Source organism: Dermochelys coriacea, chromosome 2 (genome assembly GCF_009764565.3).
Source record: "Dermochelys coriacea isolate rDerCor1 chromosome 2, rDerCor1.pri.v4, whole genome shotgun sequence".
Taxonomy (NCBI): domain Eukaryota; kingdom Metazoa; phylum Chordata; order Testudines; family Dermochelyidae; genus Dermochelys; species Dermochelys coriacea.
The window spans coordinates 250,386,480-250,400,381 of record NC_050069.1 but is presented as its reverse complement, the minus strand read 5'-3'; the positions used below and the strand labels follow the sequence as shown (position 1 = coordinate 250,400,381).

Below are 13,902 nucleotides of genomic sequence, written 5' to 3'. Positions count from 1 at the left end.
ACATTATACAACATCTACACAAACAACCCTGGAAAAAGGTGCTTTATCACCACACACACAGCACAAGGATTTTGACATTAATACTCTGGTGAATGCACTTAACCTAACCAAGTACAGTAAAAACTTTGCTATCCGGCATGTTGGGACAGAATGGGAGGTGTTGGTTAATCAAAAATTCCAGTTAACTAAGAGTTACACTTACCAATGGAATATCAATTTTCAAAGAATTAGAATATAATAAAATCAATAAAGAATAAAATAGTATACAGATACTCACCAATCCAGTAGTAGTAGTGCACTGCAGAGTGGTTGATTTCTTGAAGCACTTAGGTGTATACAGGTCAAGTTTTCTATACAGTAGGTTATTTTATGACACTACATATCATTATGGGCAGTGCATGGCGTACACCCAGATCACTAAATACACTTAAAACTAAAACTATACTGAACATAATGTGATCTTTCTTTGATGATTCCAAAGGCACTTCAGGATCTTGCAGTGCCTCAGTGTCATCATTATAAAACATCAATTCTCATTATAGATGTAAAAGGTGCAGGAGATTGGGCTGAATCTGTAATGACCCTAAGACAAACCCTGAAAGCTGCTTTTTGAATACATTCCTGGTATCAGCTTGCTTATTGTCTCCTGCCTCTTTTCCATAAAAGAGTGCAGAATGTGCAATTGCATCACTAAATTGAAGATTTGTATTAGGAGGTATCAGAAATACTGGTTAATAGAGCTTTCTAGTTGATAAAGTGCCGAACAACATAGCTTTTACTGTACTATTACTCCTGGGAATTCTGCGCCACTATACATATGCAGAATTTATGTCACCTGCAGATGGGGAAGCAAAGGGAAGCCACAAGAGCGGTCACGTGACTGTCCCCAGCAATATGTTTCAGGTGCCCAGGGCAGCCAGCAGAGATGTAAGTTACTGTGAGGCAGGACTGGGGAAGACTCTGCTGGTGGCTCCTACCCTGCACTGGGCTCAGCTGCTAGTCCTGGCTGGACAGGATGCGACTTCCTCTTCCCCCTGCATGGCATCCAGGGCCACCCTCAGGTTCCTCCCCCACCTGCAGGAAGCTCTGCAAACTCCCCACCCCCCGCTTCCTGCGCCCATCATTCCTCAGCTGCAAGGAGAGGGATCCTTGAATAGGGAGCTGCTCCCCCATCTGCCCAACCCCCATGCATCCAGACCCCCTCATGCCCAGACCCTCCCACCGAGCCTCACCCTCCAATATACACTCAGACTCCTCCCCCCAATGAGCCCCATTCCCCCTGCACCTGGACCACCACATTGAGCCACCTGCACCCAAATCCCCATCCCACCAAGCCCCAACCAGCTACACCTGGATCCCAGCCCCACTCCCCCAGCATCTGGATCCCCCACTAAGCCCCCCACACTCAGACCCCCCTGCTGAGCTCTATCCCTCCACATTCAGACCCCCCACCACATTCACCTGGACCCCCCTGCAGAGTACCATCACCGTTGCACCCAGAACCCCTCCAACCCCTGTGAATCCAGATCCCCCCTACACATGGATCCCCCACTTAGCTGCCCACACCCAGATTGTCCCACACAGAACTCTCTCAACCCACACCTGGATCCCCCCGACAGTAAGCCCCTCCACTTTGGGATCCTGCCCTGCTGAGCCTGCCTGCCCACACCTGGTGCACCTGGCATGAAGGAGCAGGGCCCTGGGGTGTTTCTGGGGTAGGCCTGGTCCTTGCATTGTGCCAGGGTTGTGTGCAGCCTCACTGCTGAGTCCGTGTCCTGGGTGGGAGCTGCACAGTGATCTCCCACCTCTGTACAGCCAGTGGTCCGTGCTTCCCAATGCCATGCTGGAGCCTCCACATTTATATGACAAATAAAATTTGAAGAATTTTGCCATCTTAAAATATTGTGCACAGAATTTTTAATTTTTTTGGTGCAGAATGCCCTCAGAAGTATACTATGTATCCAACCAACTACGGGCAAATGAAGCAAAGATGCAAGTCAATGTATTGGCTGCTTACACAAAGCTGATGGAAGATGGGCCAGCTGGCTAAAATTGGAAGACCTTCTTCTTTGAGATCTCTCTCTAAACTGGATAACCCGACTGCCGGAAATACTTCTGGGAATACTGTCAGTATTCTTGCTACTGTTATTGCTGACCCTCGTGGAAACATCTCTCTATCACTGAGCTATAAACTCCCAGCAAACAAGAGACAATGCTTGAAACCCAGTGAAGGCATTACACCAGGCAAAAACAAACTAACTAATCTAACACTAAGGTACTAATACTAACTAACTACACGCACACACACACACACAAGAGAAAGAGAAGAAGGAGAAGGAGAAAACTCTTTGAGTTAAGTAAAGGGTGAGGTAAATACCACACAGAACACTCTGACTTAAGCTGCAGACGGTGAGAAGGAAGTGAGGAGGGTCAGGGCAGTGCCGCCCTTAAATACCTATGGGAGGGGCTATGAGGGACAGAAGGTATGAGTGCTGCCCTGACAGGTACTGCTAAGCAAAGTTCTCTGGCTTCAGTGTGCATGCACACCTGAGTGGAATAATTATTTGCAACCACTCACTCAAAGAGGAACTGGAGTGGTGGCAGGTCTGCATCTCCCTATATTCCCTCATCCTGGAGCACAAGGGTATCTACAGCACAGGCACTGCTGATGAAACTCTCCAATCCAGAGTACACAGGCACACACACAACCTGATGTGAATCACACACAGGGATGCTGTTCAAAGAATTAGCTGAACATGACAATGACATTGTGGCTAAAAGGGCTAATGCAATCCTTGGGTGTACAAACAGGGGAATAGCAAGTAGGAGTAGGGAGGTTCTATTACCTCTATGCTGGCATTAGTGCATAGTGGAACTCACTGGAATAGTGAGTTCTGGAGTCCACAATTCAAGGAGAATGTTTGAAAGATTGAAGAAAGTTCAGAGAAGATCCACGAGAATGATTAAACTATTTGAAAACATACCCAATAGTTAAGCTTCAAAGGATTCAGTTTTTATTGGTAAGTGTTAGTTTCACCATACACACAAACCAATAAAAAAATATTTACAGATAGACAAAGTACAAAAAATGCTGCTTGAGAACTCTGATTTAAGCATTTTTACTTCTTATATTTTGACAAGCGATGTTGACAATTTGTGTTTCAATAGTTATAAAGCTCTAAATGTTTGAATCTCAATGTTTACTGCCAGTAATTATTCTGACTCCCCCCCCCACATAATTTCCTGCAACTGTGAAAAGTTAAATGGTTAAAAATAAAACATGCTTTAAAAACAATGATATCTGTTGACATCACTAAAAATAAAAATCAAATTCTACCAAGCCCACTTATAAAGAAAGATGCAAGGACATCAATCTTTTTATCTTAAAGAGAAAAGATTAAGGGGTGACTAAATCACAGTCTAGAATATCCACAGAAATTTTAATGTGGGCTGTTCAATCTAGCAGACAAAGGTACAAGAAGAGCCAATGGCTAGAAGCTGAAGCTAGACAAATTCAGACTGGAAATAAGGTGCCAGTTTTTTAACAGTCAGGGTAATTAACCACTGGAGCAATTTATCAAGGGTTGTGATGTATTCTCCATCACTTGGAATTTTTAAAAATGAGGTCTGGATGTTTTTATAAAGTTACCTGTACACTGCACATCGCTGTCAGCACTGTGTAAGGTACATGTAGCTTCACACCATAGCGAAAAGCAGGTTGCATCCATAATGTAAAAGTTTAATCAATTAACTGATAACTGAAACCGATAAATATCAAGCTTAATGATTAAATGCCTCTGCCGCCCTCTGCACACAGGGATCCTGGCTCCCCACGTAAAATGTGTTAGCTCCACACCGTTAGCTCCCCGGTTAAACATTTAATCAATAGAATTTTAATAGTTTACACAGTTACTGCTCTACAGTGGATGAAGGCTCCAGCAGCAGGGAGCTGGTGGAGCCTTTCCCCACTGCCTCCTCATTGATAGAAACTTTCCCAACTGCCAGTCTCTCCCTATAGCAGGGGAAGGCTCCAACAGCGTGCCTTTACTCACCATAGCACTGTAGATAGTGAGGCATTGCTTTTTATATCCAGCTTAGGTGTGGGACTAGCCACGCAGGTATTCTACATGCCCCCATAAGAAGAATGCAGTACAGACATACCTTAAGAGAGATGCTCTAGTTCAAACAGAAAGTAATTCAGGGAAATCTAATGGCCTGTGCTTTGCAGGTCAGACTAGATGATCACAATAGCCCCTTCTACCTCAATCTTTGAAACAAACATAGCAATATTTGTATATATAGATATGTTTAAAAATTCCAGAACAAGACATCCACTGCAAACACTTCTCCCTCTGGGAAGAGGATGGAAGAACAAACATGTAAAAGTTTTAAGTCACATTGCTTAATGCATTCGTGGAAGGAGGTGTAAGTGCCAGTACAAGAATTGTATACGACAATCATATGATGCCTCATTCCTTTTACGTCTCCATCCTTTAAAGCCACTTTGGATACAATTAAGCTCCAAGCTGTACGGAACCCCATTTCACAGACATTTAGTTTTAATACAACTATTAAAAATTGTAACATTTTAAAGAAAAAAAAAATCAATGTGAATGTTACACCAACTGCAATTTGAAGATATCCAGTAAATGAGAATTACCTTTAATGCTCTCCAAAGGATAGGTTGATACAATCTGTGCAACATTTCTTCAACTCCCTGACGAACTTTACTTTGTTTGTGAAAGTAACTCAGTAACTGTCAAAGCAAAACCAATGTTAATGCATGAAATACATTTCAAATGCTAGGTTCAATACATTTGAGAAAGGTAGCTTGTTTTATTCCACTATGTCTTTTTCAAAAGAAAATTGACTTTTTTAGTCTGCATAAATACAATAAAACTACATAGACAAGAGATACAATTATTTTAGATCAAGCTAGTCTATGTATTAAAGTGTTATTTTTAAATATGTTCAGATCAATTAGGAAACAACTCTCCTTCCCAGATATCAAAGTTTCATTATGAAATTCTCACTGAAATCTTATTGTACACTGAATAATGATTGCTACATTATTGCATGCCTTCCTCCCCAAAGTCTCTGCCATGAGATCGATCCAAAGAATCAAGACATTGATTCCTAATAGATTGAAAATGCAGACTCATCACCAAAATATTTCAAGAATTGAAGCCTATTCTGAAAATAAAGTTACAATAGTTACAAATAAACATACAATAGTATAAGAGTGAAGAAGTTAAGAACTGAATTATTCTAATGTATATAAAATTAAAATATTGAAAGCAATAGGCCCTGCTGTATGTCAAAAACCAAAATAGGCAGAGAACCCTGCAATCATCACTGGTCTTGTACCTGAAAGATTCACTTTCAGTAAATAAGGTTTTGGCCTGATTTTCTGATGTTCTAACACTCCCACTGACTTCAAGGTAAGTTGCAGATGCAGAGCACTTCTGAAAATAGGACTTAAAAAAAAAGCGGGGGAGAGAGAGGAAGGAACCCATTCCAAAATAAAGTTGGAGTTGTGGTTGAAAATTTTCTATTTATAGAAAGGAAAACATCTTAGAAGAATGTTTTAGAAACCCAAATATTAGAAAGCCAGGAAGTTAAGTTCAGCAAACAAAAAACCAATCAGTTATGGAAGACCATTACTTGGAATCTATGATGAAGTCTGTATAGGTTTGTATGATACATACTGTATACGACTACTACAAGGTCAAGATGCTAAGATGTGTCGGGGCAGGAAGTTTCAACAAGCTTTCTTCTTTGACAATTATAGTCATTAACTCCTAAGCAAGTTTAACGTGTCACCATATACACCAATTTGATTTCGACAATATTGACATGCCAGACTGTGTACAAGCCAACATTTTGGTAACTACCTCTGATTAACCTTTCCACTTTGGCTAACTTTGTTACCTGTATGGCAGTTTAGCCAGCTAAAGTTATTGTTAAAAAGTACCTTAAACATTAATTTACATACTTTGAACTTTCCTGTCCCACAAAATGAACCTTAATTTAGAAAATGCCCTGGTTTTCTAATGTTTTGATTTTAATGCTTACTACTATGTTGTATAAAGCTTTTTTCCTCCCTTTAAGTTACTTATATTTTCTCAATATTAAAATTGTGTCTGGGAGTCTCTCTTTTGTGTTTTGAAAGTGTTTAAGAATTGCTCAGTGAAATGGATCCATGTTGCTGTTGGGGTTTATAATCTCCTTGAGGTTCTAAGGAGGCTTCTAATCCGGTGTTAGAGGAAGGCGCTGAAAGAATCTGGCAGCAGGGAGTTTCCTAAGCATTACCCTACTGGATTCCCCACCAAAAAAAAAAAAAAAAACACCAGATGAACTGGCCATGAGCAGAGTTAGCTCTCTGAGGAATGGAGTTCTTAGACTAAGTTACCATGAATAGAACTTCAGTTAGTAGCTGCTAGAAGTAGGGAATAGTCTCCCTGTCTAATTGAAAGAAGGAGCTGCTTTCATGACTGCGACACTCTATCCCATGAGATAAACTCAGTTATGAATGAGATGCAAGAGCTGATTTGGGAAACATGAATCTTCTTCAAGAAGCAGCTTCTGCCAGCACTACGAACAGAAGAAAGAAGCACGGGCTGCCAGATACCATCACAACCTATGATAACAAAATAGGCTGTCTCTAAAGACCAGGGGGTAGAAAATTCCCATAAGACCAACAGCACATAACTGTTCTCCTGAACTAATGGAAAAAGAAGCATTTAAAAAGTTATATTTGCATTCAATTGGGAACTAATTGTTTTTAAAGCTGACTTCCTGAAAACAGTTACATGCAATGGGTACACCTGACAACATAATTTTAAAACACAGGGGACGTTAATGGGTTTAAAGTCATTGGGGAAAAAAATTCTTACCTATGATACTAATGCAACCTTGAATATTGAACTTCAAAAGCTAATTTTCACCATCTCTATTGTCTACCTTTTCATTTCACTCATTTTAAAATAAATTAGCAGTGTGACAATTTCTAGTCAAGTTTGCTGTGTTTTTATATAAGATACAATGCTTCGGTTGCAAATAGTGCAGGGAAGCGTGTAAGTACAAACAAAAACCCTTCAAACAGATTTTATTTTAATATTATGAAATTGAACATAAATTTATATTAAGTTGTCCAAAATCCCTTCTTCTATTTTTTGATCTGCATAGAATCATAGAATATCAGGGTTGGAAGGGATCTCAGGAGGTCATCTAGTCCAACTCCTGTTCAAAGCAGGACCAATCCCCAATTTTTGTTCCAGATCCCTAAATGGCCCCCTGAGGGATTGAACTCACAACCCTGGGTTTAGCAGACCAATCCTCAAACCACTGAGCTATCCCTCCCCTAAATTTGTATCTAAACGATTTAAGTGCCCCAGTTAACAAAACCTAATGAATAGATTTTCAGAATCAGTACACTATTCTTAACATAGATATACTTAAAACAAACAGAATATTCTCATATTACAATAATCTGATTGTGAAAAGAACTTTAAAACACACATTGTGCTAGTACTTTTATGTCGTGTTTGACAACAACATACCTCTCTCACTTTAGGATGCACTGGAGAACTCCTAGGAAGATTAATTCCATGATGCATGAAATCCTGAATGCAATTATGCTCAAGAATCTAAAGTAAAAATGCATTACAAACCACAGTTAACATACAAGATTATAGGCTGCATAGGTATGATTTACTTAAGGTTGCTTGATACTCTACATTTTCATACTTTGTTTTCAGATGCCTATAGCTAAGCCACTTCGTTTTCAGTTTAAACTGATTTTTACTGAAAAAATCCCACGTTTTACAAAAGTATTAATTTTTTCCCCCAATTTTCACCCTAGTTTTGTATCATTCAAATACATAAAAAAACAACTTGTTTCATTAAGAAAATACATATCTCCCATGCAATATATTGTATTACAATAATACATTAGTCTGTGTATATGCAAAGCGGCCTGTTGAAGTAAGGGTACGTATTAGACTAGAAGATACACACAACAAATAGGCACACATGCAAACTTTGAAGTACATGCCCATCTGAACATACTAATGAATCTCACACCCACCACGTACACATTTCAAGCTGTTAGCCGATAACTAGGGCTGTCAAGCGATTAAAAAAAATTAATCGCGTTGTTAAACAATAATAGAATACCATTTATTTAAATATTCTGGATGTTTTCTACATTTTCAAATATACTGATTTCAATTACAACACAGAATACGAAGTATACAATGCTCACTTTATTTTTGATTACAAATATTTGCACTGTAAAAAACAAAAACAGTATTAGATGAATTGAAAAATACAAGTACTGTAGTGCAATCTTTTTATCATGAAAGTCGAACTTACAAATGTAGAATTATGTACAAAAATACCTGCATTCAAAAATAAAAACAAACTATGTAAATCTTTAGAGCCTACAAATCCAATCAGTCCTGGTTTCTTGTTCAGCCAATCACACAAACAAGTTTGTTTACCTTTGCAGAAAATAATGCTGCCTGCTTCTTAATTACAATGTCACCTGAAAGTGAGAACAGGCCTTTGCATGGCACTGTTGTAGCCAGCGTCGCAAGTTATTTACATGACAGATGTGCTAAAGATTCATATATCCCTTCATGCTTCAATGACCACTCCAGAGGACATGCGTTCATTCTGATGATGGGTTCTGCTCGATAACAATCCAAAGCAGTGCAGACCAACACATGTTTATTGTCATTATCTGAATCTGATGCCACCAACAGAAGACTGATTTTCCTTTTTGGTGGTTTGGGTTCTGTAGTTTCCGGATCAGAGAGTTGCTCTTCTAAGACTTCTGAAAGCATGCTCCACAACTCACCCCTCTCAGATTCTTAAATCTTGGGTCAAGTGCTATAGCTATCTTTAGAAATTTCACATTGGTATCTTCTTTGCATTTTGTCAAAATTTCCAGTGAAAGTGTTATTAAAAACAAACAACTGCGCAGGGTCATTATCCAAGACTGCTATAACATGAACTATATGGCAGAATGCAGGTAAAGAAGAGCAGGGGACATACAATTCTCCCCCTAGAAGTTCAATCACAAATTTAATTAATGCATTTCAAGAGTCATCAGCACGGAAGCATGTCCACTGGAACAATGGCCGAAGCATAAAGAGGCATATGAATCTTTAGCACAGCTGCCATGTAAATATTTTACGATGCCAGCTACAACAGTGTTATGCGAACGCCTGTTCTCACTTTCAGGTGACATTGTAAGTAAGAAGCGGGTAGCATTATCTCCCGTAAATGTAAATAAACTTGTTTTTCTTAGCAATTGGTTGATCAAGAAGTAGAACTGAGTGGACCTGTGGGCTCTAAAGTTTTATACTGTTTTGTTTTTGAGAGCAGTTACGCAACAAAAACAAAAAACAAAAAAACCACACATTTCAAAGTTGCACTTTCATTGATAAAGAGATTGCACTGCAATACTTGTATGAGGTGAATTGAAAAATATTTCTTTTATCATTTTTACAGTACAAATATTTGTAATAAAAATATAAAGTGAGCACTGTGCACTTTGTATTCTGTGTTGTAATTGTAATCGATATATTTGAAAATGTAGAAAAACATCCAAAAATATTTAATACATTTCAATTGGTTTTTTGTTTAACAGTGTGATTAATCGTGTTTAATTTTTTTTTAGTTAATTGCATGACTTAACTGCAATTAATCCAGAGCCCTACAGATAATGATTTAAAGATCTGACATACTAAAATGGGAAGAAAACGAAAATCTGTATCAGAATGTGTTTCAGAGACAAGAAAGTATTCAAAAGTTTAAACAAAAACACAAAAAACAGGAGAAAAGGATTAAATTGAATGTATGTGCTGCAAATGTGTGGCTCAAGTATTAACTGTAAATGTTTATAGGCTAATAGTTCTAAGTCTACAACGATAAACTATTTATTCAAATGAAAAGTTTTATTTGGAGATTAGAGATGTATTGTTTTCTTAAACTCAGAGGTGGCATTGTTTTGAGTTTTGTTTTAGTTTTCAGCAAACCACATTAAATTCCATTCATCAAAGCACTGATCTACTGCAGGGGTTCTCTAATTTCATTGCACCATGACCCCCTTCTGACAACAAAAATTAATACACAACTCCAGGAGGGGGGACTGAAGCCCAAGCACACTGGGCCGGGCAAGAGGGCCAAAGCTGAAGCTCAAGGGATTCAGTCCCAGGCCGGGGGCCTGTAACCTGAGCCCCAGCGCCCAGGGCTGAAGCCCTCTGGCTTTGGCTTTGGTCCCAGGCAGTGGGACTTGGGCTTCAGCCCTGGGCCCCAGCAAGTCTAAGCCAGCCCTGGCAACCCCATTAAAATGGGGTTGCGACCCACTTTGGGATCCCGACCCACATTTTGAGAACTGCTGATTTACTGAGAATACTTCTTTTCCTGTCCTTCCGTCCATCAAAATAAACCACGATATTGAGCCAGAAAAATTTGTAATAGTTTTTTCCATCAATTTTCACCTGTTTTGTGGTTGTGGTAATAAACACTGATAAATTCCCAGGAAAAAATAAAATAAAAAACAAAAACGAAGGGCCCTACTTATAGCTAACGGTTTTGAGCTAAATTTTTCCATGATGGATGCCTCTCTTGGACTGATTTTTTTTTTTTTTAAAATGTTTCATCAAAAATTGTTCACCCATTTCTCAGAACAAGGTTAGGGATATAAAATGTCTCCATGCTGTAGAGCAGGGACTTGAAATTTTGCTAGGACAGTGGTTGGGTATCAAGGATGTGCTATTCGCTGTCCCCTTGAAAAACTATCCAAATTTAGACAAAATTACAGGCCTCTGAATTTCTCAGTTCAGGAGAGACTTGTTAGAGTTTGGCAGCTTCTCTGATGACTGTCTACACTAAGCATGCTCAAGTTTAGGACTGCAGGGGTTAACTTTCCCTCCAGTTGTTCCTTTCAGCTGTCAAGGGCTACCATTGTGCTGAGCATAGAGACTCATGTATGCCCAATGATCCCCCTTTTGGTGCCCAGGTAATGAGAAGGAAGGAGAGGAACTGAGCCTGCGTTAATGACAAGGCATGGGCGAAGACTGAAGGAGAGACTAAAACCAGGACAAGAGGTTAAGGAAAGTCTGGAGAGAACAGAGGAAGAAGGTCTAGAGTACACCTTCTCTCAGAACCTGGAATTGAAACAAGATTTCTGAGTCAACATTCTACGGTTGTCAGCAAACAGATGTTAAACCCACTGTGCCTTACCTCCCTTCTAGTAGCTAGTCCACGTAGAGGATGACAACCTACAACTGCGATCAGTTATTATGTTAGCTCAAGTGGCAGAGGTTTATGTTGTATATCTGAAGATTCTAACCTTGTTTAAGAACTAAGTGAATGGCAATACGGTTCAAATTGATGAAATTTGTTTGTTTTAAAAAAAAATATGAAACTACAATAAAGTGAATGCTAAGATTGCAAAGTCAAGCGTACAAAAGTTAGGAAATGCTGAAATTAAGGTTACCCATGCAACCTTAAGTTATTTCCTTCTTTCACAAACTTCATATTGAAATCACGTTAAATTTTAAAATGCTAGCTGCCTACACCTGTTACCTAAATTATATTTACTTATCGAAAACAGAAAAACTCCAAAGCTTGTCAGAAACATGTACAGCTAAAGGTTAAGCTTTATTTCAGAAAAGCTATTATACTAAAGTATCTTAAACCTAGTTCTTACCATAGTGTCTTAAAGGGAAAGAGAGAGAGGGAGAGAAAGAATAAACGAACGAACACAAAAGAAACATGCCTTAGGCATGTAAACTCAAAAGTCTCTAGCAAGCAATATCCTTCAGGGCAAATGTGCATACTCCGCCACTACTCAAAGCTATAACTCAGTTTCTTGCACTAAATTAGGAATATTGCACAAAAGATTGAAAAAAGTAGAGAAGATAGACATGCTGTTTGAATCTAAATGGGCAATTAGATCAAAGAACTACAGTGGCTGAATTAATCATCCTTTTTCCTTCCAGTATTACTGCTAAAGACAGGAAATTAAGCAGCAGTTGTGCTCAGATGGGTCAGAGGAATATTTGTTGAAAACTGATTGCTCTCCCAAACAAGGCATCAGATCTATTGGCCAAAACTGAAGGGAGAAATGTTGTATAAAGGTGCGTATGGAGCTATACAATTGTCAAAAGTAAAAAAAAAAATTCTGAACCTTTTAACTGGATCAATTTCAAAGAATCTTTAGATTAACTAATCTTAATAGCAAATTCAAAGCAGAGTATGTACCTCTAAGATCTCTCCTGAAGCCTTCTTCCAAGCCCTGAAATAAATTTCTGCAACATATGCCATCAGAGATCTGTGTTAACAAATTAAGAGAAAAGAAATATCAAACTTCTATACCATCTTTACAATAAATATTGTACAAAAAATTTAATATGTTTGTTGGTGTTGAGTGGCAAGGGGTATTCAGGGTATTACACAGTCTGTTTTAGCACGGTTTTTAATACCAGCAAAAACTGGAAATCTATTTTAGTAATTAATACACCAACAGAAGAATATAAAGTTTACTCAGTTACAGATTTCAAAGGAACCCTCCATTAAAATTTTATATATTTTAAAGATAAAACCAAAGCACCCACTGAATATTATTGCAGGTATTATATATTATCTCATCTTTAAAAAAAATTAAGGGTACGTTTCCAAAGCAATACAGTTTTTAATGTGTACATTCCAAAATATGTAATACAGTGATGTCACAAAGTATTGTGCAGTCTGCTTTGGCAGCATACATGCTGTAATCTTATATTAATGAAATAAGAACTACAACCAAAAGAACTAAGCATAATAGTATTTGCACATTTTAGAAGTGAGAGAACTGACGTATTTATATAGAATAAAATACTTGCACTGAATCTCAAGTGCTTTAAATTATTTAAAAAGCAAACCTGAAAAGACAACAGTTCTAAATCAGAAGCATTATGCAGATTATTTTAACTTAAAAAGAATACCTCAGTATCTTTACTGAACTATTTGGCAATTAATCTCTGACAATCTCTTTAAACTGGTACCATATAAAAAAGTAATTTATCATCAAACCAGATGAATTCTTCCAATTATGCAAATACAGTTTTGTCCGTATCCAGAGGACCTGTGCTAGTTTTTGATATTCTGCATATTTAAATTGTAGTAATTCAATCAGGACTGGTGCCCCATTTTGTTGGGCAACATATAAATATACAAAAACAGAGGTTTGTTTTCACAGCTAGTTAGTGCATGACAAGATGGGGTGTGAACGTACAGCATGATAGCCTGCAATGTACTAAACTGACTGTGTGGACCTACTATACTGCACTAAAAATTCCCTACTGCACATGTAGCGTGGTGTACATTCACACCCGGGCTTGCCATGCATTCCTAGCCATGGACACAAGCCATGGGTCAACCTTTTTGTGGATGTACACTACATTTATATTACGAGGGGAAAAGTAAAAATTAAAACCAAAACAGGTACAGATAAGCCTGTGTGTTTTTATAATTTGTGTAAAAATATGAAGAGACACAACATGAAAGTATCTGGTTCAAAATATTTAGTTGGCTGACAAACATCCATATATTTTGAGATTCCTTAATGTTTTGGCCATTCAGCTCCCATTCAGTCCGAGAATTGTACATAGCTAAAGCACCTATTGCTACTGATTGATATAGTTATGTTCACAAGAAGGTCAATACAACATTAGCTGATTAGTTTGCAAAACATATGAGAGTCCTTGGGTTTTTAGATAGCTAAAAAAGAAAAAAAAAATCAAATACATTCTTCATCCACACATCAGGCCCTTGGGCGCCAATCCTGCAACTTATTCCTCAGAGGCAGACTCCTATGCACAACCTTACTGAAGTCAATGGGAGTCT

General features: G+C 38.3%; 1 protein-coding gene across 2 annotated transcripts in view; it reads right to left on the bottom strand.

The window, feature by feature from the left end:
* NCAPG2 (non-SMC condensin II complex subunit G2) overlaps nt 1-13,902 on the bottom strand; it is a 119,460-nt gene that overhangs the window by 78,707 nt on the left and 26,851 nt on the right. For both annotated transcript variants that reach the window (XM_038391915.2, XM_038391916.2), the window contains exons 8-10: nt 12,280-12,349; nt 7,563-7,649; nt 4,661-4,756 (exon numbers count right to left, since the gene is read on the bottom strand). In XM_038391915.2, coding sequence (XP_038247843.1) covers nt 4,661-4,756; nt 7,563-7,649; nt 12,280-12,349 — 253 coding nt within the window. The remainder of the gene's footprint in view (nt 1-4,660; nt 4,757-7,562; nt 7,650-12,279; nt 12,350-13,902) is intronic.